General features: G+C 32.0%; 1 protein-coding gene across 1 annotated transcript in view; it reads left to right on the forward strand.

The window, feature by feature from the left end:
- Window positions 1–23,034, forward strand: part of PCDH15 (protocadherin-related 15) — a 493,462-nt gene extending 470,428 nt beyond the window's left edge. The window contains 6 exon segments of the mRNA XM_012660698.1: window positions 1,253–1,471; window positions 3,768–3,776; window positions 5,001–5,153; window positions 7,284–7,289; window positions 21,240–21,348; window positions 22,171–23,034. Coding sequence (XP_012516152.1) covers window positions 1,253–1,471; window positions 3,768–3,776; window positions 5,001–5,153; window positions 7,284–7,289; window positions 21,240–21,348; window positions 22,171–23,034 — 1,360 coding nt within the window.
- The last annotated feature ends 804 nt before the right edge of the window (window positions 23,035–23,838 follow it).

Consider the following 23,838-nt stretch of genomic DNA (forward strand, 5'->3'; position numbering starts at 1 on the left):
TTGCTCTGCTCATATAGTAAAGGAAAATCCTAATATTTAAAGAACTGACATTTGTACCTTCATATTCTGCTTATAAATAAGATAGGAATGGATAGCTATTATTTTATATTATCATGTGTCTTTGAAATTTGCCATGAATGGAAAACTAAGAAGCAAATATGAAAAAAAAGTATCAGGAATTTATTACCCAGCAGTGGGACCTTCCAATTCTATCTTCAGCTTCGAACTGAAGCCAAGAGTATAATCAGGGCTTGCTGCATAACTTCATTCCTTTAATATTCTTCGAGCAGAATAAACCAAGAAGCCAATTATTAAGATCAGATCATCTTTAATATTCCATTTTTCTATTAGAGTTGAATTTCACATATTCATGTTTTAATTCAGTTTTTCTTATTCCATGCAGTCCATTTCTTTATTTTCTGTAGTGAATGTTTTAACAGCTTGAATGACTTTAACGGTAATAATAAAGTACTCACCATTTTCACCTTCTGAATTGAAATAGTTTCTCTACTATGTCATTAAATTAACTCTGTGTCATTGTGAGTTTAACCAGTAAATTATTTATGATTTAGAATAAATCAGATGTTAAAGTATTATGAATGTAATATTTCTAATGTAGCCTTCTCTTTTTTCTTACTCATTGCTTTCCCAAACAGGTTTAAAGTGTAAGTATAATTACTAATATTTTATACATCATTTTTATGTAATACAAAAAAGAAAAACCTAGATTATGTTGATCAAGTAGTCAGCCTGACCAGAACCACACATTATTTATTTGTTTTGTATTTGTAATAGTTGTATACTTTTTGGTGTGAGAGATATATACACATTGGAGTAAATGTGAAAAACAGTTTGCTTATATCTTCCACCCTTTGAGATCTAGTTTTAAGGAAGAAATTAACCATCATTGTCCAGGATATCCAAAAACAGTAGCTTAGTTCTAATATGATAGTCACAGGTGTTCCTAGGGATAAAAAGGATATGAAAGCTAACCAAATCTCCCTTCTACACATGCACAATTATATGGTCTCTGTGAAATAATGTCAAAAAGGTTTCAAATCAGTTTTTTTTTTTAATTTTTTCATTTCGGCCTATTATGGGGGTACATGATTTTCTTATTATTGATAAGACTTCTGACTCAGCTTGTATTTCAATTAAAAATATTAAAAGGTTTTACAGAAATGGTTTTATTTAAAAAAAAGGTCTTTCTCTCCTAACATCATTAATTTTACCATTTATCTAACAATAACAGATTTTTAGATGGCAAACTGCTTGATATCAATAAAGACTTTCAGCCGCATTATGGGGAAGGAGGACGTATTCTGGAGATCCGGACTCCAGAGGCAGTGACTAGCATTAAAAAGAGAGGAGAAAGTCTAGGATACACCGAAGGGGCCTTGCTGGCTCTGGCTTTCATCATCATCCTCTGCTGCATTCCTGCCATCTTGGTAGTTTTGGTCAGCTACAGACAGTAAGTATTCCAGGATGCTAAACATGAATAGTTCCTCAGGAAGACATTGTTGAAAACCATATCTGTAACAGGGCTTTGTAGCTGTAAAATTTTGATGGTGCAACCACTTCCGGGATTGCTTTGTCCTTCTTCTACCAAATCATCTTCTTCAAAGGGAAAGCAATATGAACTCCTGATACATTTTTCACAGATAGCTCTATGTTCCTGTATTCCTAATATATTCTCATCCAATAAGAATATTAGTTTAGCTTCTGTGGCATTGTTTATGCCCTTCTTTAGGTGAAGAGCTCCTTTGGGAGAAAAGATAATAGGTATCCTGGGGACAAAGGAATGGAATGTCTTGCAGATGCCTACTTTGCTCAGTCTCAAAGAGGGGTCTATAGCTTCACTACTTTGTCATGATAGGTTTTTACCCATACTGTTAAATTTATCTCTGTGCAGATGATCACAATGGTAGCAAAACCATTGAAAAATCATAGCACACAATATGCGATTTTCCTTGTGATTTCTTCCTTCCTGTATAGCCTTGTCAGAACTTGTGTTGTAATGTTTGATATCACATTTTGGCTGTGCAGCCCTTAGTTTTTCTGGTTCCTATAGTCAAATAAATCCATTTTCAGTATCTACATTTTTTATTTTATTTACATCTTTTAAAGTAGTCAACTAATTATAACTAATTTAAATATCTATATTTGAGACAGGCTAGTAATGTGTTCTTATTTGACACTCAGTATGGAGAAACTTTGTGATAGAGTAGTACATATTTTAAGTATATCCTTACTGACAATGTTTGAAAATTTGGGGAGCTGGTTAAGAAGACAGGTAGCCCTGAGTGTGTCACAAAAATAAAATAAATAATAGTCAGAAATCATAAATCACATAAATTACTTGATGTAACAAACAGTAAGAAATGATGGTAGAACTGCTATTTACCATTGAAAATACCTACAGGGAAAGTACTAAAACATTCCTTATATACTCTTTTATTTTATTTTTTATTATAGTACAGCATGACATTCAAGGTTATGTATTCTTAAACGGTTATCTTTGTTCTCAGACACCGAAAAAATTTTTTTGTATTGAATAAGCTGAAGTAATTCCAACCTGAAAATCTAAAAGTGTGCTCTGCATGAAGACATCGCAGAAATATTTTCCATCACAAAAGCAATACGAAGTTGTAAATATAACATTTAGGTTAATGTATTGGAGCTTAATGTATCCTTAACAAATCAATTGATAAGCTAAATCTAAACCCTATGAACAAACTTAATACTGGATAAATTGTTTTAAATTATTAAGTGATCAGCCCAATACTAATTTTCATGTTAAATCTACTCTGTATTACCAGTTATCCTTTTCCATTTAACTGTCTCCCAAAAAAGCTTTATTATATATTGCTAGCAATAAAATCAGTGAGAAAAATTCTTATATTTGGCACACTATGCAATGATCAAAACTGAAGCACCCTGGGTGTTATACACAGCAATCTGAAATTTAACAAAAAATTAAGACGCTTAATATTTAAACATTTTGTAAATGCATTATTTAATTCTCTTTTAGTTTGGTAATCTGCTCAATGCCCCAGGAAATTATTTTAGTTACTGCTTCTCATAGATTAACAGAATTAAACAAAATGAGTGTTGCTCTGCTCATATAGTAAAGGAAAATCCTAATATTTAAAGAACTGACATTTGTACCTTCATATTCTGCTTATAAATAAGATAGGAATGGATAGCTATTATTTTATATTATCATGTGTCTTTGAAATTTGCCATGAATGGAAAACTAAGAAGCAAATATGAAAAAAAAGTATCAGGAATTTATTACCCAGCAGTGGGACCTTCCAATTCTATCTTCAGCTTCGAACTGAAGCCAAGAGTATAATCAGGGCTTGCTGCATAACTTCATTCCTTTAATATTCTTCGAGCAGAATAAACCAAGAAGCCAATTATTAAGATCAGATCATCTTTAATATTCCATTTTTCTATTAGAGTTGAATTTCACATATTCATGTTTTAATTCAGTTTTTCTTATTCCATGCAGTCCATTTCTTTATTTTCTGTAGTGAATGTTTTAACAGCTTGAATGACTTTAACGGTAATAATAAAGTACTCACCATTTTCACCTTCTGAATTGAAATAGTTTCTCTACTATGTCATTAAATTAACTCTGTGTCATTGTGAGTTTAACCAGTAAATTATTTATGATTTAGAATAAATCAGATGTTAAAGTATTATGAATGTAATATTTCTAATGTAGCCTTCTCTTTTTTCTTACTCATTGCTTTCCCAAACAGGTTTAAAGTGTAAGTATAATTACTAATATTTTATACATCATTTTTATGTAATACAAAAAAGAAAAACCTAGATTATGTTGATCAAGTAGTCAGCCTGACCAGAACCACACATTATTTATTTGTTTTGTATTTGTAATAGTTGTATACTTTTTGGTGTGAGAGATATATACACATTGGAGTAAATGTGAAAAACAGTTTGCTTATATCTTCCACCCTTTGAGATCTAGTTTTAAGGAAGAAATTAACCATCATTGTCCAGGATATCCAAAAACAGTAGCTTAGTTCTAATATGATAGTCACAGGTGTTCCTAGGGATAAAAAGGATATGAAAGCTAACCAAATCTCCCTTCTACACATGCACAATTATATGGTCTCTGTGAAATAATGTCAAAAAGGTTTCAAATCAGTTTTTTTTTTTAATTTTTTCATTTCGGCCTATTATGGGGGTACAAATGTTTAGGTTACATATATTGCCTTTGCCCCACCTGAGTCAAGCTTCAAATGTGTCCATCCCCAGATGCACCAATTAGGTGTTAATATACCCATCCTCTCCTCCCCTCTCCCACCTGCCCGACACCCGATGAATGTTACTACTATATGTGCACTTAAGTGTTGGTCAGTTAAGTCAGTTAATACCAATTTGATGGTGAGTACATATGGTGCTTGTTTATCCATTCTTGGGATGATACTTCACTTAGTAGAATGGGCTCCAGCTCTATCCAGGATAATACAAGAGGTGCCAGATCACCACTGTTTTCTGTGACTGTGTAGAACTCCATGGTATACATATACCACATTTTATTAGTTTTAAATAAAGTAACTTTTCTTTAAATATATGAATAGTAAAGAAAAAGTATTTGTTTTCTGAATGCCTCATCTTAAGAAAGAGATTCATTAAACAACTATCAACTACCCATCACGTTTTTATAAATATTTAATCTTCTCCCTTTACTATTATCATTTAATGTAATTTGCAAATATTTCTACTGAATTCTACCCCTTACTCAAAGGATAAATATTAAAGAACTAAGTGGGGGTAGGTGGAGCTCATGTAAATGATACCCTGTGAGGATGCTTTTGTAATTACGTCAGTTTATAAATGCAAATATTTGTGTAAAAGATTTTTTTTAAGTTGCATCCTCTGATAACTGGACCTCATTATTAAAAGGTAGCCTATTGATAAGCACATGGTTTTTAAAATGAGTTTTACAAGACATCCTTGCTTTACCCAAGATGCCAAGCTGAGTGCACCAAGACTGCACGAATTCAATCCGCGTTACCCGCGGCTAAACCAGCAGCGCCCGCCCCTGCACCAGTGGCAGCACCCCCGCCCCCGCCTCCGCCTCCGGGGGCGCATCTCTATGAAGAACTTGGAGACAGCACAATGTAAGTAGACTTTACAGGAACTTTGAGAAGTAGATGGCTTTTAGTGGATGCTATGTGGTGAGTATTTAATTTCAACCTGATGTGGAAATGCAGTTTTCAGCCTGCTTGGACTATTCTATTATTTTAAAGAGAAATTTGTTGAGCACCTAAGAAAAGTTAAGTGAAAAATAATAGTCAAAACACAAACAAAAAAGAAAACTAAGTTAGAGAAAAGCAATATTCAACTTTAGAACAACACATTGATATTATATTTAATCTCTCAGTTTTCAGGGTCATGTAGACGTTTTTACCTAAAATTATAGATTATGGAAAAAAATGTTTTCGCGTAGGAGATGAGAACAATAAAGCACAATCATAAGGTAGCAATTCCTGATTTGTTACCAAACCAACCCCTGTTCAGTATTCAAAACCAAATTCTGTGGTTTAAAATCCTAAACTTCCAAGACACTATTTTAGGACATTATGTAACATAGTAATTAAAATCTGAGTGAAAATAATCATGTATTAAATGCCCAACTACTTAGAGAACATCCTTTCCATTATATTACTCTTAGACTACTATGATTACTTAATATTTCTCCTACACTATTTGTAATTTCTAAGTAATTTCAAATCATACATTTTTGAAAGAAACTATTAGTTTATTGTTAAAAGACTTTACAGCTGTTTCTATAATGGTGCTACCCTTATACTCTGATTCCTTTTAGTGATGTTTAATTTGTCTATATTTTAAAAATTAAAGGGTAACTACTTCTGAATATGCTATGTAAAATGACAGAGGATATTATAAAATTTTGAATATGACAATTAAATCCAAGGAACCTTTTATTAACTGGAAATTGGTGGAGTAGAGAGATTAAAACAAATTCTTACATGAGACATTTGTAGCATTTACTAGTAGGAATAAAGCAAGCAGCAGAAATCATGAAATACACCATTTATGGGAAAACTGGTTTTAAATACATGTATTAACCTTATTTGCCATATTAATAATAATATACAAGGTTATGTTTAGAATATTTTTAATCATGTTAAAATTGATTTAATGCTATTGTTCTAACACAAAGCTGAATTTAAAATAGCTTAAAGCATGACATTCTATTTCCAAAATAATAACATAATATAGGATTCATGCTTTAAATATATTTTTTTCTTTTTTTATAAGTAGATGGTCTCTTTTTGAATTATTGGTGAATGTAGGAATTGAGCCAATATGATTTGATTCTATTTTATTATGTTAACCACCTCTCTAAAGCAAAGATCTTTAGAAACTAAAAAAGCATTTTGAGTAAAGTGTGTTTATATAGTAAATTAATGAATGATACATACTCATTTTAATTTAATAAAAGCAGGTATACTGTAACACTATCTGGAATCAACATAGTTTGATGGTGGTATTTTTACTTGAACAATTGTAGTAGACTTAGTAGAAGAGTTTGCAATTGTAATATATGTATTTATTGAAATATTTTAAGTTATGCACATTTAATTATTTTATCTTTAGGAAATGTTTAACTTATCTCTTCCAAAGCTTTTTTTCAGGAATTTTAATCAGTTACTAGAAAACAAACTAGCTCCAAATGAATTATTATCAATTATTTTTTTTAAAAAGCCACTTTGAAAAAAATTTCACAAATAATAGCTTCATATGGATCCAATAATTACTTTGTAACAATCATCATAGTACCCATGTATTTATTTTCTTCCAACAAAATATATCTTTTTTATAAATCAGTGTACACTAATCAATTTTTTAGTTATGCCATAGAAGCAGTTATTAGAATTTAATTTAAAATTTTTATTTTTATCTTTAAATTTTTTAATTGAAATCATCAATGTTTAATAGAAGTGAATTTTACCTGTGTGTAAATAGTAAGTAGATGGTTAAATATAATTTTATATAAGACACCAAATAAATGCCATTTGATTTTATCTAAAACAATGTTAAATGTCATTATTATGAATAAACACATAGAAAATATAAAAATATTGATTTTCCTTCTTGGATATTCATAGTAAGTATTTAAAGAAAGTTCCTGTTGGTATTTTCATAATTGTTTTAAATTAATCATAGTTAAAACTTTTCTTTTTCTATCACATGTTTTCTCTTTCTCACCTGTGGATACGTAGGCATAAGTAAGTAAATAATATCACTCTAATAGAAGAGCATTAGAGAAAAGATGCAGTAGAATAGATTAAGTGCTGTTTTACTGTATATACAGTGATTTTCATCTTTTACTATGCAGTCATTTACTTTTAAAAGGAAAATTTTATCTTCCACACCCAATTTCCTTTTGATGTCTTGAAATGGCATGAGCTTAAAACAAGTGTTCCCAATGATAGTACTTTTCTTACTGAGAGGTGTTTCAAAATTCTCCTTGTTTTATATTTTTTTAAAATGTAGTTTTTAAAAGTTAATTTTTAATTTTAAGAAATTAAAATATTTATAGATTTCTTTCAATCAAAAGTGATGTGATATCATTATAGTGATCATTTTTTTTCCAAGAAAAATCAAACCAAGAACAGATCTACACAAGAACAATGGCCAGGTAATAAAAAGCCCAGTGGTTCTTACCATATTTAAAAAATGACTGTTTCCAGGCCAGGAAAGGTAAAACTGTTTGTTCTCTGTTTAATCCAAATTGTCTGCACTTTCTGAATTATGTAAGTAGGCTTTGATATTCTAGGTCCATCTATGAGGATTCTTTCGTACAGTTTGAATCCTTGCCAAATAACACATTAACAATTTTGGCTTTATATATCATTTTATTGCCTAACCTATCACCCTATTTTTCAATGTGGTTATTTAATTTTTATTCAAAATATTTCCTTTTATTTCATTCCTGATCAGTGGATAAATATTAAAAAGTAACTACATAATGTTATTCTGTTTGGGCTTGAGAATAAAACCTCATGAGAGATTATTTAAACTGACATTTCACTCCACCTTGCTGGAAGAAGGATCCAGATGCTTTTGTTAGAGGCACATAATTTGTGCTCTTTGACGTATTCAACTTTAATTATGACTCACCGCCACCTATGACAGTGTCCAAGCATGAGTAAATCTTTCAGGGATATCAAAACTATTTTATTTTAACATAAATCTTTACATTAAGGTGAGTCTTGATTAAAACTTGATACAGATGATAATTAAAGGAAATATCAACAAACTCTCTTCTGATTGGTATTATTTATAATATTTTAAAACTAATTATACATACCATTTAAATAGAAGACAATAGTTTTTGTCAAAATTCTAACATCAATTCACTTTCTCAATTGTGATTTTGAACTCTGTGAAAAAAAAACTCTCCTATCTGTCCTTGGGGACTTTACTTCTCTTAATCTGCAGAATAGGATATCCTTTTCTGTATTATCTCACAAATTTTCTCTCAGGAGAGTACTTTTAGCTCTAGGACAAAATTACTGAAATGAGAGATAATATACAGGTACTAAATCAGATACACCTAAGGATCCTTTATGCATAATAGTCAGCTCTGAACATCCTCAAGCAAGACAAAGGATATGAAAGTAGAGGCTGGTCTGCACTTTTAAGAATTGTGACTTATACATGAGTGATCTGTTATGTGTACACATGGATTCTTTGCTGTATCAAACTAACTGAAAAAACAAAAAAAAACGAAGGTAGAAATTGACATTTTTTTAATGAAAATGTCTTATTCTACTCAAAACTCTCAAGATTTTCTTGCCCTGCCTTTTTGAGAATAGGAACTTTAAAGGAGTGTCTTGCTTCGGTAGATTAGTGGTTGCAGCCTTTAAATTTTGAAGTAGTAATAAGAACCATAAAAACATCTTTCTCATGAAAGCTATGTCACAACTTGTTTCCTTACATTTCATTATCTTCTTTTCTTTGAAGTCTTTTCCTTCTCTACCATTTTCAACAAAGCAGGGGAAATAACTCAGTCTCAGAAGACAGGAAACATCAGCAAGTTGTGATGCCCTTTTCTTCCAATACTGTTGAGGCTCACAAGCCACCTCCTATAGACGAATCACTTAAGAAGCAACCAAAGTCTGCAAGAAAATTCACATTTCCATCTGATGAGGACGCCTTATGTACCCATAATCTCCTTTATAAGGAAAATATAGATCAAAGATCAACAAATTCAGGCTTTTCACTGAGAACAGAGTTTGTAGACCCATTTTCACCCAAAACACAAGCCAAGACTGAGTCTCTGAGGGGCCCAAGGGAAAAGATTCAGAGACTGTGGAGTCAGCCAGTCAGCTTACCTAAGAGACTGGTGAGGAAAGTTCCAAATAGACCAGAAATCATAGATCTGCAGCAATGGCAAAGCACCAGGCAGAAAGCTGAAAATGAAAGCCCTGGAACCTATCCAAACAAAAGAGGTAGCAGCAATCCATTACTTACAACTGAAGACGCAAATTTGACAGAGAAAGAGGAAAAAAGGCAAGGTGAAACATTGATTATGATGGGAACAAAAGAGTTGAAATCTCTCTCTTCAGACTCTTCATTTTGCTCTCCCAGGCCTCACTTCTCATTCTCCACTTTGCCAACTGTTTCAAGAACTGTGGAACTCAAGTCAGAACCTAACGACATCACCTCTCCTACTGACTGTTCCTTGGAACTTTCTCCTCCTTGCATTTTAAATTCTTCACTCGTTCAGAGAGAGACACCTGCCTGTATATTAGTTGTTGAAACCAAAAAGAACATTTTTGAAAAGTTTTCCCATCTTCCTTCTTTGTTTCCCTCTTCCTCTCCTCCCCCTCCTCCTTTTATTCCTCCTCCTCCTCCACCTCTTTCTCCTCCTCCTCCTCCTTCTCTTGACCTTATTACTTTTTCTCTTTCCTGTCCTCCTTCTTGTCCTTCTCCCCTCCCTCCTCCTTTTCCTCATCCTTCACCATTTCCACTTTCTGTTCTTACTTCTGCTCCACCTACTCCTCCTCCTCTACCTTCACTTCCAACTCTTCCCCCACCACCTTTTCCTGTTCCTTGTCCACTGCCTCCTTCAGCTTCATTTCTATCCACAGAGTGTGTTTGTATGCCAGTCGATAAATGCACTACCAACAAGACACCTGCCGAGGAAATTAAATCCTCTGTGACACAGCTCTCAGCATCAACAACAGGGTGTAATGCAGACCCTCAAAGAGAACCAAAAGGAATCCTCAAACATATTGAAAATTTAGCAGAACTTGAAAAGACAGTCGCTAACATGTACAGTCAAATAAAAAAAAACTGTCCACTCACAAACATCTCAGAACTTCAAACTATTTGCCCTTCAGAGATAACAAATCTTGAAATCACATCTGAACAAAACCAGGAGAATTCGAACATTATCCATGAGGGAATTGAAAAACAATCTCACAGTCCATCTACTTCACTGTAATGTGGTGTTTCTTATTTTAATTGGGCAAGTCTTTTGTTGATTGTAATCTTCAAGTTGAACATCAAATTTGAACATCAAAGAAGATTCCATTATTTTACCCCAAACTCAATGCAATGCAGTTTTTCCTCTTTTTTACTTTAAAAAATTATTAACCTCACCACTACTAACTCATACAATAGATTTACCTTATTTTTTAACTACAAAGTAGCATTATTTGTCCTACATTTATTTTAAAAGTAAGTAATTTTAATGTATTTTTAATGGGAACATGTGGGCGTGAACATTAGATATCTAACTTAAACCAAAGGCATGTTTAGCATGTTGATGTAGTACTGTCTTTTAAATTTACTTTTTGATCATAGTTTTGTATGAATGTTCCAAGAAAAAAGCAAACTGTTACAAACAAGCTAAGAGTGATATCATAGGTTCTGTTATTACCTTGAAGCCTATGTATTTGGTAATAAAAAATACTACCAAAGTAAAATGTTATGTACCTAGAAATACAGCAGATAACAGACATAAGGTATTTCAAAATCATTTCCAGGTGCTATAACATGCAGTTATCTGTTTTCTTAAAGAACATCCTTTACTCTGGCTTGTTTTTATCTTACTAGTATGCTTATGGATTTGATGATTTTTTTACTTTTTTCAATTGCTGTCTTATTTTATTTATTTCTCATTGTGCTTTCCCTTCCCTTCTTTATAATGAAAATAAATCTTGAGTTGTTGACTTTTGTAAGACATTTCATTGTTCCAACAGATGTTTAAAGTGCTATTTAATTTTGTTTGTTCACATTATTATATCATCTCCTTAATTATAATTTTATTATAAGATTCTCCTTTAAAGAAAATATTTATCTCCAGGTTCATAAATGAAATATAAAAAATTTAGATAGAAAAATCATGAGGAATTATATCTGATGAACCATTACCAATTTTATATAGGTCTTTGCTCTTGGTTTTGGACAAAGAAGATAAAAATATATATGCTGGGAAGGCATTTGTGTAGTTGTAGTAGTTGTTCTAGTATCTCAGAGCTTAACTTGTTAAATTCTTAACTGCATCACCTGAGCTAAGTACTGTCTTTCTACCCGTGTAATGAAACCTACACTTTCAGTAAGCTTGATTCTAGCTCAAATAAATATATATGTGCATATAGGTATATATACGTATATATATAACAGTACATAATGTGTAATATGTAACCATCAAGTAGTTACTTTGTTTTTCCCATGAACCATATGGAATACATTTTATTTCTCGAAATTCCTATTTTTAAGTTATTATTATTTGTTTTACCATAGAGTTTTAATTTTTTAGAAGATATAAGTCTGCAGAGAAAGGCATAATTCCAAAATACAAACAAAAGTCTTATTTGATAATTGCCACTGTAAGTATATTAATGTATCTCGAGAGCCCTACAGCGTATCATTTTAAGGGTTTTGTTCAGCCCTTATATTATGTGACATTTCTCCAAGACTTTGATCTGGTATTCCTAATTAACAAGAGCAGTCAGATACAAAACAATCTGTAAGTCTAATTATTTTCATTAGCCCATCTGCTTCAGATTCTTTTCATCCAAATCAAGAGTAATTTCTTTCTTGGGGTTCTTGAACATGATTTTTTTCTCTCTTTCACTGAAAAACTTCAGTTGGAGTTTTTGTTGGCAGCTGGTCATATGCATGAGAACTTGTGCTATTTGGCGGACTCTGACAAGGTATTATTCACAATTGTGTAAGCCTTTAATGTGAATATATGTTTTTAAGCTAACTTCTACCAACTCCTTGCAAATGTGAAACTTAGAATTCCTTGATAATGAAATCTCTAAGCAGTGCCACAAGAAATATTACAAGAAATCCAAATAATACTTTTGTGAAGTCATCTATAGCCTTATTAAATTGGTACATTACTCTTTTCTGTAACATTTTTAATATATTTGTATGCTCTAAAAGGGTTATTAGTATTCTGTACTCTCCAAATGAAACATCCATACTCATGTTTTATATTTAATCATCTTTTATTGCCATGTATTTGGAGTTTCCTGATTTTATCATAAAAGTCAGCTAAAAATATCTTCTATATGAGACTTTTAAATATTATTTGAATACACAAGGCTAAATATTCTTCCTCTTCTCATCTCCTAACACCCTACAACCTGACATTCAGCCTCTAGAAAAGGAACTCTTTTTTCCTCTGTATATGATCCAAAGTAATGTGCTAAAAAATGATTAGATACGTTATTTAAAAGACATAATCAAGAATACCATACATTTGTCCTTGTTGTTAAAAGTAAACCATAATACATATAAATGATATGAAATGATTAATACACATTGATTATGAACTGCATAAAAAGATGCATTAATATTATATGAACTGGTTTTATAAGTATCAATCAATAATCATGTTTTGAAAGCACACAGAGATTTATAAATAGTGATTCTGTTATGTCCCTCTTTCAAGTAAATTTCTGCCTTTGAGCTAAGAAGAGCAATACAAATAACTAAATAAAAAGCAACAGAAAGGTTAATGGAAACTATAGTTTATCTATTGATATTCTATTTTCCATGTTTATGGAAAACATTGTTAAAAAATAGTTGAATTATTCTAGCAAGTAAAGTCTAGCTTTGGTTAGGTATTTTCTATGAGATATGTTAATCAATTGTCATTATTAAAACCTAAATGTGAGCTTCCTCTGCTTTATCTCTAAAACATAGAAATTGAGTAAAAGTTGAAAATATCTAAATTTGTAAAGACTCTAGAAGGATTATGTTTCTTATAAATATTTGCAGAACCATATAAGCACTCTGAAAAATTCAGTACAGAACCATTTTAAATAATAAATTGTTGATAAGAATAAGTAAGCATTGTATTAACTTTATTACCAACAGTTTCAATATACAATGCATTAACCACTTAAGATACTTTCCAATAAGTAGACTTACTTATCTTATGAAGGCCTTGTGACTTTTTAAAATAATTTTCTACAGATTGTTTCATTGGATTTTAGAAAGTTATTCATGTACCTCTTTGTTATAAATCTTCATTACACTTATTAATTCCGTACATGTCAACAGATTAGTTTACTACTTTAGCTCAACTGCTTAATGAAAAATAAAAAGAAAATTTTCATAATTAGTGACATTCAGCTTTGAAAAGTCTATACTCTTTTGTCCCACTCATGTACAGTCAAATGTTTCACCAACTTGTGGTCCATGAACCTTATAAATCTTTAGGTAATATTTAATATTTGTCCTATTATATCTCCAATAACTTTTTCACTTCATTTCTAATAATGTAATTGCCCCTTAAAGGATAGTCAATATTTTGCATTCAGTATTTTTAAAATCAGGTTAACATAAACAGAAAAAAAATCTTACAATCATTTGGAAGAACATATTTTAGTCATGGAGATAATTTTTTATCCTCTATTACATTCTTCATGTCGGAAACACATCTTTTCCTTCAGGAGTATCTCATGTGTATCAAGACTTGCGTAGAACACAGACAATGTAAAATAATTGTTATCCTGATTGATAATAACACAGTCAAATTGTGTTATACATTGTTGAGATAATATAGATTTTGTCTATTTTCTTGTTCATATGGAATGATGGTCTGGGTTGTTCATTATTTTAGAAATTGAGGCATGAAATCATAATCCTTCTGTTTTGCTAATACCACAATATATTTCCCATAGAGACAATTTCGTTAAAAATTATATTCTGAGTTTTGCTCAGATTTTTTTAAGCCCTTATCTATAATTTTATCTAATCTGAAAATCCAAAATGTTTAATACTGATTTCTTTATTTCTGCCTTGCAGGAGAGGTTATGCATCAGAGGTAAGGGCTTTATGGTGTTATATTATATCAAGCTTACTAGGAAAAGATTTGTGTAACAGGCAGGACTAATGTACATTCTTTTGAAACTAGGTTATTTTCCCTCATTTCAACAAAAACTTAAAAGTATGCTATGAATTTATTTTCTTTTATATATGTCGCTTCTTTGTTTTGGTGTTTTAAATCTATGATTATTCAATGGGTGAAAAAAGATCAACTGCTTACCTTTTTAAATATAAATTTCTTTTATCCTGAACTACTATTATTCAATATTGTGTGACATCCCCCCAAATTTGTTTCTTTAAGGCTATAAATCTAATTTAGAAACCATGTGATTACTTAACCTTTGGTAATTTTGCCAGTTCACATCTCATCCTATCACCGTGTTAAAGCTTAGGATCTTAAATATTAAAAAAAAAAAAATCAGACCATTAGAAAACTCTGGATTTTCTATTGTGCTAATTTGACTCTCAGTCTGTATAGAACATACTGGGCATTCTGTCCAGTAGCATTTGGCTCATGATATTGTAAGTGATGTTATCAATGAAGTCACTGAGAACCTAGTTTGATTTAGCATACAGCTTTTCAATCAAGAGAAGTTTATAACCTAATAAGTACATGATCTATTGGCTTATAGTTTAGAATACATAAATCCTAGATTATGTGGAAATCAAGTTGAATGCCTCTGTGAATAAGTGCCTCTATTATCAGGGATGATAATAACAGATAACAGATTGAATCAGAGTATCTCTAACTTTAACTTCCCCCCCTTTAAATGAAATAACCTAACTAGACTAACTCACTAACAACTATATCATAAAAAGTCTATCCCTTCAGTCAAATAGCTGTTCTACTGGTCATATTAAAGAGTCAATTCATTGGTGGAGTTATCTCCCAGAACCATTGTATACACCTTCTCGATGCTCACTTTAAGATATGTGTTGTTTAACTATTTCACCCCAGAGAGTTGATAACCCAAAGTTTGAATTGTGTATTTCGTTCCCAGCTGGTTCAAGTTATCATGAAAGAGACCAATAGAGACTGTTTCTTTATATAAGTATGGGTGAAAGGAGGAAGAGGTAGGAAGCAATCCCTGCAAAATCTGAAGAAGAACAATTTTCGTAATCACAAAAGACTTTCCGAAAACACCCTTAACGCTTTAGTGCAAGCAATCCACATTTTGATCAGAAGAAGGAGGAATGGAAGGATGTCTTAAATATGATAACTACTACATCACAACTATATCATTCTGTATGTTCTACCTTTTTTCCAATTAACCTGATTATATTTAAAGTGATTGGGGAGAAAAAAAGAGAGGCAATTTAAAACAAGGTTAAACTTGTTAAAAATAATTGTGTGACACTGAAAGTACTTTAGAAGCATAAATAATTTTTTGTACTATGAAGCTTAAAACAAAAAGAATCTTAGAGATTCCTGTTTATTAAGGTTATAAAAGTTGCTATTAATTAAAACAGTGATAAAATTAAAACAAGTGAATTCTTATTTTATGTTTCAATATACAGAAGTAGTCAAAACATTATTTAATGCTTTTGGTAGCTATCACACGAGTAATGAATCATAATCCCAAGGTAACCAGTTTTAAGCTGTTGCCTTTTTTTCTCTCTTCTGAATCACAATCTACCTTTTCCATCTGAATTACTTTATAAATCTTTTTCTATTTTAATTTCCTTTGGCAGCAACAACAACTACTGAGGCCTTCTCTTCTTAAACCAGAGGTATCAATTTTCATTTTCTTTTCAACCTCACTGAGTCTTCACAATACTTTCTTTTGCAACTTGAAGGTCCATATTACATGTAGGCAGAGTGAGTATCTGCCAATGTGGCATAATTTTACAAAATAGAGAAATGGTGCTTCAAATTAAAATAAGAAATGAATAAAGAAACAAACAAGTCACCTTCCCATTGCGTGCTGGTGGCTCAAATTTCAAATTTCATTCTCTGGGAATTGGACGAATAGGCCTTGTTCCTAGTAAAAACAAGCCATCATTGAATGAAATAATTAATGAACCTGATCAGTAGTTACTTGTCTTAGTGAATCTGGATTCATCAGATCCATTCCTAAAATCAGACTCGATTATGCAAAGTTTAAAGAAAGAACACTAACATCTGTACTGAAATATTTCATGGAATTCAAAATACTGCCTTTGGAAATATGTCTATTTCAAATTGCTTTTGACATTTTCTTCTGCAATGTGGAAAAGACACTCAATTAAACTCATATTATTTTCTTTATTATGTTTATATACTGTTTAGATGTTAAAAAATAAAAATAAAGGAATGCTAGTTTAAATTTTTTTTCTTTGGCAAATTTAGTATTTTATAAGCTCCACTGACAATTTTTTCTTTTCCTTTCCTTAAGAACAGAATTTTGACTGTGTTAAAGAGAGGCATTTCTTGGTTTGAAATTATTCCCCCAAATCTGGAGGTTTGGTGTCAAAAATATTCAACTTTTATAAAGTTTTTAGCAAAAATTTCCATGGAGAGGGCTCCATAGACTATTGAATCAGAAAACCCAGGGTTAAAATCCAAATGCCAATTATTGGATACAAGGCCTTCATCAAAATAGCCATCCTCCTGAACATCAATTTCATCTTCTATAAAATGTTGGCAGTAATATCTAATATATAAGCTCCTAGCTCAGCACAACTGGAATGTGGCAGGAAAAAAATTCAGTAAATGATAATTACTATTTTTGTTTACATTAGTATAAGTATTTATAATAACAGGACACTAAGTTAATTCTATGTCTTCTCAATGTGGTCAACAAAAATCAACATTGAAAGTAACACTAACTGATCTACGTTACTAGTACGCTATTTTGCATGATTTTCTAAAATCTAGGATTCACCACCTAAGGAGGGATGTCAAGAGGGACTGTGGAGCAGCAAAAAGGGCCCACAACACATTGTCTGTTTAGGTCAACTCAGGGATCTTACAGGTCACTAGGTCCTTCCTTGATTTTTTTTTTTTTTTTTTTGAAGGGATGATGCTCTGCTCTTCATTCATGGGTGGTGTAAGCATGCAAGAGGCACCTTCAAATTATTCTCTTGCCAGTCCCTGTATCTTCTTACCCAACTCAAAACTATAGAGGGACTATCTTGCTGAGTTTCCTGGATTCCTATCCTCATCCCTTCTATCCTTCTTATTATATTTTTAAACTAATTGATGCCAAGTATATATTGTAGCTAGTAAGAGCTGAACATTATTCTCTCTTTAGGAAAATAAAAAAGTATGTCTACGAAGAAAATTCTTCAATTCTGACTTTTAAAATCTGAAATTCACTCAGTTGCATTGTCTCTATAAATATTTACTTGAATGTTTTATTTTGTCTTCTTTATTATAACTGAAAGTTATTAAAATTCCGCTTCACAACCATTTGAAGTCCTTTTCTCAGTCTCTGCATATTATCAGATTAAACACGCATTTGGCAAGTAATTTAAAAGTATTAATTCTGAGACCCATTTGCATCATTTAAACCAGTATCATTACATCGGGTTTTAGATACCTCAAAAATCTAAGCTTACGAATATGAAACATTTATGTTTTTTTCAAAGCATTTAGGTTGAATAACTTAAATCTAGGCTTTAACTTTGTCCCAGTTTCTTTTTTTTTTTTGAGACAGAGTCTCATTCTGTTGCCTGGGCTAGAGTGCCGTGGGGTCAGCCTAGCTCACAGCAACCTCAAACTCCTGGGCTCAAGGGATCCTCCTGCCTCAGCCTCCCAGGTAGCTGGGACTACAGGCATGCGCCACGATGCCCGGCTAATTTTTTCTATATATTTTTAGCTGTCCAATTAATTTCTTTCTATTTTTGGTAGAGACGGGGTCTTGCTCTTGCTCAGGCTGGTCTCGAACTCCTGAGCTCAAACGATCCACCCGCCTAGGCCTCCCAGAGAGCTAGGATTACAGGCGTGAGCCACCGCGCTCGGCCTTGTCCCAGTTTCTTACTGATCTTCCTCAACCTCATTCCCACCCTCCCTTCAACCTGCCTATGATGAAATTCTTTTGTTGTTGTTGAAATAAAACCTACACCCATAACAAGTGTTCCAATTATGCTGTACGGCTAGATGAATATTTACAGAGTACATATGCCCTGCTTGCTCTCCAGAAGGCCCTTCCTGTCAACACCCAGATATTAGTTACCCTTCCCCAACCACTCACCTGGCTTGTAACACACTCATTAATTAGTCTGCATTTGAAGTTTATATAAATAGAATAATATAATATGTTTCATTTGTACCTGACCTCTTTTGCTCATCATTCTGTTTGGGAGATTCATTTATGTTGTTATATGAGTAGTGTCTTTGCCTCAGGGCTCCAATTTTTGCCTGTTATGAATAATGTGTTTTGGTGCACAGGTGTACATATTTCTCCTTCGTATATAACCATAAATTGAATTTCTATGAAAGAGGGTATGCGTATATGTAACTTTTGTATTATTGCCATTTTCTAAAGGGTTTACCAATTGATAATCTCTCCAGAAATGTATGAGAATTTTAGTTGTTCCATGTCCCTGCCAACACATGCTATTGTTAATTTAAATAACTACAGGATCCAGGGAAGTAATGTAAGTGAAGGGAGTTTATTAGATGCATAACAATAGTGGATGGCAGATTTCATGGTGACTACGGGTACAGATGTAGAATAGCATGGTTGGGGATACTCTCGTAACCAGGAGAGAACATGTTTGCTGTGAGGAGCAAGCAGTACCACTAACTAGGTTCTTGGCATGTAAAAATATAATTCTGGTGTTGCCATCTTTTTATTTTTCAAGAGAAATAAAAATGCAGATTTTTGGTGGAATTTTCTGATTAGAATTGTTGGCAACTATTTCAATTTGCCAACAGAAATTCAAATAATTCCAATTCTTAAAATGATATTGGCCAAATTAAGTACAACTGAAGGTCATTGTCCATATCCATCATGCAGGCTGTAAATTTCCACACTTTTTAAATGATATATCTGTGCTCTCAGAGGAGGACATTTTTTCCCTGACTCATTATTATACCTGGATCAACAAAATTAAGTCTTATAAATAGAAAATTTTAGAAATACATGCCAACCCATTTTCCTGAGGGTACGTATACTTCTGCCCGCTTCTCTTCTCTTACTCTATTGCAAAAGCACTTTGATTAACCTTTGCCGTTTAACCTGATTAACATGTTAAAATAGAATTAAGAAGGGAAATGTAAAGAAATTGCATTTAATAACTATTGAAAACTGTTTTTATGTGTATGTTTCAAAAAAAACATTTTTTGCAAGAGTTGAGTTTGACAAAAATTAGTATTCTTTAGAGTTTAGAACTGGAAATCTAGAAAGGGCATCTACTCTAACAAATCCTTTTTTTAAAAAAAAAGCTTTAAATTTATAATTATCCATATGTTTTAAAACATAAATATCCTTGGAAGATATCATACATTAACTCGAATTCTTATTAATATATAAATTATTGTCAGATGATTTTATCAGAACAGTTGTAATGAATGGAAGAACACTTAGTACTAAAGAACTATTAGTGGTAAGATGAAACAAATGCTGAAAACAGTGTTATAATTTTCCTCAAGGCTAAAGTCAGTTAGCCTTGTAGTCAAAAATACTACTAAATATTAACTGTTTATTGACAATTTTACAAGTTATCCAAAAACAAATGAAAATGCCCATCTGCAATTTTTAACAGGTTTACCTTTAGGAAAAACTTGTTTTTCCTCCACAAGTCTAACATAATCTTATTTTGTATAAAATAGTTACAGCCAGAAAAAAAAAATTGAATATGTTTAACTGACACTTGTAATTAAAGTTATTTTGGCAGGAGTGTTTTGAGAGTCATCAAATTCTATTTGTGAAAATCTGACTTTAAGCTGAAATATCATATGAATTTTCTTTCAAATACAGTTTCTCTTTTTGAACAATAGGAATTATCCATGGAATCTGGAATTGATCCTGGCCAGGAATATGGACAAGATTATTACAGTTATGAGCATGGGTACATCTTCAGATTTTTTTATTCAGAATCTTCCTGTAGTATTTATTAATAATAGGAAGTTATTGATTGATTATTACTAACATTTGTTTTTAAATGTCATTTTATTAGTTTAATATTTAAAAATAAGTAATGTATCTAGCTTTAATTTCAATGACGTTTTAACCATTTTTCTATATTGAGTTCTGTATTGATGTTTTACATTGATGTTGATTACAATTCTAGAAATGTGGTAAAATTACTCAAAACTATTTCAATGGAAAAATAGAAGTCAAATGTATTTGCTCAATTCCTGAATTCACCATTTATTTTATGTGAGATGTTTAACATTTTATCTAATCAGTCGGCCTAAAGTTTTGCCCCAGAGAGCAATTAAGAAGCAGAAAACATACTTTAGAATTCAGTAATAAGTAGTTCAAAAGTCACTTATACACATAAGTTAATTGCTTTCAAAAATAACAGCAGAAAAATGTGAATACCATTACAGATCATGTTTGAAGCAAACTTTTTTGCTATAAAGATATAGATTTTATGTTCTGAATGAGCTATTACACTTTTGGAAAGAACCTATTTATGTGGCCTGGGTTCTTCAGTTAATTAAGAAGCAATATGCCTTTTTCCTCATTCTAATATCTCCCAAAACTTATATCTGAAATAACTCTCTTTATTGTTATTCCAGGGCACCATTATGGCAAAAATCATTGGTCATCAGGTAGTAGTTCTTACTCTATAGTTTTGTAACTAATTTGCAAGAAGCCTAATAGGTGCTGTATAAATATCTGTTGATTGAATGACCGAAGAAAATGAAGAAAGGAGAGCTCATCTTGGTAGATTCTACTCGGATCACATGACAGAATGTTTAAAGTTATAAGTTTATATTACAGGTATGAAATGCCTCAATATGGAAGTCGCCGCCGATTGTTACCACCGGCTGGACAGGAGGAATATGGTGAGGTGGTTGGTGAAGCTGAGGAAGAATATGAGGAGGAAGAGGTAATTTTATTATGTGTAGTAATATTCCAAGAACAATATTTTTTAACCCTATATGACTAGCAGGCTATAGAGCATTTCAGCTTTTAGAAATCCTATTCATTTGCTTTGCATAGAAATTTAACAAATGCTGACCATTTCATTGCCTTGTCTATGAAGGAAAATTAATTTTTAATAGTTTAATTTATTTCCTTCTATAAGATGTCAAACATTTGGAAAAACTTACAATAAAATTTATGTTTTCCAAAATTCTAAATTTTACTCCATAAAGATAATATTATAATCAAACATATTTTTAAAATTCTGCAACACAATGGCTGCTTTTGTTCCCATGTTATCTAGCATAACTAAAAATCATGAAAAATATAATCTGTTTTTTGATTATCAGAGAAAAATAAAATATTTCCTCCAATATTTTTGAAGGAATTATGTTTAAATTAGCATGAATCATTTCTATCAAATTCTTATACTTTGTCTGCAATATTTACTTGGCAAATTTATCCCAAAACAACAAAAACAACAAATAAACATCACTGTAGCTTTAACATGTTCAGAATTTAACAAAATAGTCAAATTTCTCATAGGATATGATAAATCATCACGTTTATGATTATTTAAAATTTTTAGACTTTAAAGGAAATACATAAAGCTATCAAGCAAAGTTCTAGGAATAGGAGAAAGAAGAAACATTGATTATTTCTTTTTTTCTTTGATCTAAGATGCAAAATAAACTTTGAATACCAAAATCTATTAATTTCCCCCTTTTTTTGTCATATCATAACTACCCCCAAGCTGACACTTCAATTGCATTTTCACAATTTTCAGGAAAAGCCAAAGAAAATTATAAAACCAAAAGTTGAAATTAGAGAGCCTAGTGAGGAGGAAGAAGTAGTCGTAACTATTGAAAAACCACCAGCAGTTGAGCCTACATACACAACATGGAAGAGAGCCAGGATATTCCCAATGATATTTAAGAAAGTTAGAGGACTAGCTGATAAAAGAGGCATCGTGGACCTTGAAGGTGAAGAGTGGGAGAGACAGCTGGAGGAAAAAGAAAAAGATTATTTGAAACTAACTCTGGACCAAGATGAAGCTACAGAAAGCACTGTGGAATCAGAGGAGGAGTCCTCCAGTGACTACACTGAATACAGCGAGGAAGAATCTGAGTTCAGTGAGTCTGAGACTACAGAAGAGGAATCTGAGTCAGAGACACCCTCTGAGGAAGAGGAGAGTTCTACCCCTGAATCAGAAGAATCTGAATCTACAGAGTCCGAAGGAGAAAAAGCAAGAAAGAATATTGTGCTTGCAAGAAGACGACCCATTGCTGAGGAGGACAAGGAAGTCAAGGGTGGAAAAAAGGAAGCAGCTGAAGCACAAGCAATACGACCTGAGGTGGAAGAAGAACACTCAGAAGAAGAAGCAGAAAGTGAACTGATCCCTGTGGAAGAATCTACAGACCTTGAAGCTCAAGATGTCCCCGAGGAGGGCAGTGTAGAATCAGCTTCAGTGAAAGGTGGCGTGGAAAGTGAGGAGGAATCAGAATCGGAATCTGGCAATAGTAGCAGTAGTAGCGAAAGTCAGTCTGGAGGTCCGTGGGGCTTTCAGGTGTCAGAATACGACAGAAGCAAGAGGACAAACCAAAGGAAGTCTCCAGGAGCAAATTCTGAAGGTTACAACACCGCACTTTAAAAGAGATCACAGTAGGTGGGGGTTTTGCAGTGATGAGTGCCCTTGTGTGCAGTGCCTCTGTGTGCTCTCTGAAATCCACTTGAGGGGTAGGAAGTTGATCATGATTTTGAAAGGACTTAAGATCAGAAGCATGCTAGAAGTAAATATATATACTATCCAAATAGATTTGTATGTTAGAATGTATTAAAAGTGACTAATCCTTCTTGCATTACTAAATTGGAACACATGGAATCAACTAATCAATATTTACTATTTTCTGGTGAAATTTTATAAATGCAATGTGGCATTATGTATTATCGGTGATGCCCTGTCTATTGGAATGGATAGGATGAATATATATATATTCATATATATGTGTATATATATAACGGTTTTTATATTGTCTTTCAAAATAAATACTGGGACAAGCTGCAACAAATTATCTCTAATAGTCCACTTTTGCATATATGTACATTTCAACTGGCAAAGGTATCATCAAAGGTATCATGAACATGTTCAAATAAGTTTGTATCTGCCAATTTCAAATATTAGGAGTTATGTAATATTTAAAAAAATAAAAGTTATTACCAATTATTTTCTGTTGTGGTTATAAGTTAAAGTGGATTTTAAAAAATGAATTATAACACTTATGAATTTTTTTCTGGGTAAGTAAACACAAAAATTTCTAAAAATTAGAAAGCATGGATTACTCAGTGTAAAATGTTAATATTTATAGCTCACATATCCCCAAAATGCAATACTCTTTTGAGAAGAACATAGTATAGTTTAACCTTTGCTCCTTGCCATTTTAAATGTTGATTGGTA

This window comes from Propithecus coquereli, unplaced genomic scaffold (genome assembly GCF_000956105.1).
Source record: "Propithecus coquereli isolate 6110/MARCELLA unplaced genomic scaffold, Pcoq_1.0 Scaffold675, whole genome shotgun sequence".
NCBI classification, from domain to species: domain Eukaryota; kingdom Metazoa; phylum Chordata; class Mammalia; order Primates; family Indriidae; genus Propithecus; species Propithecus coquereli.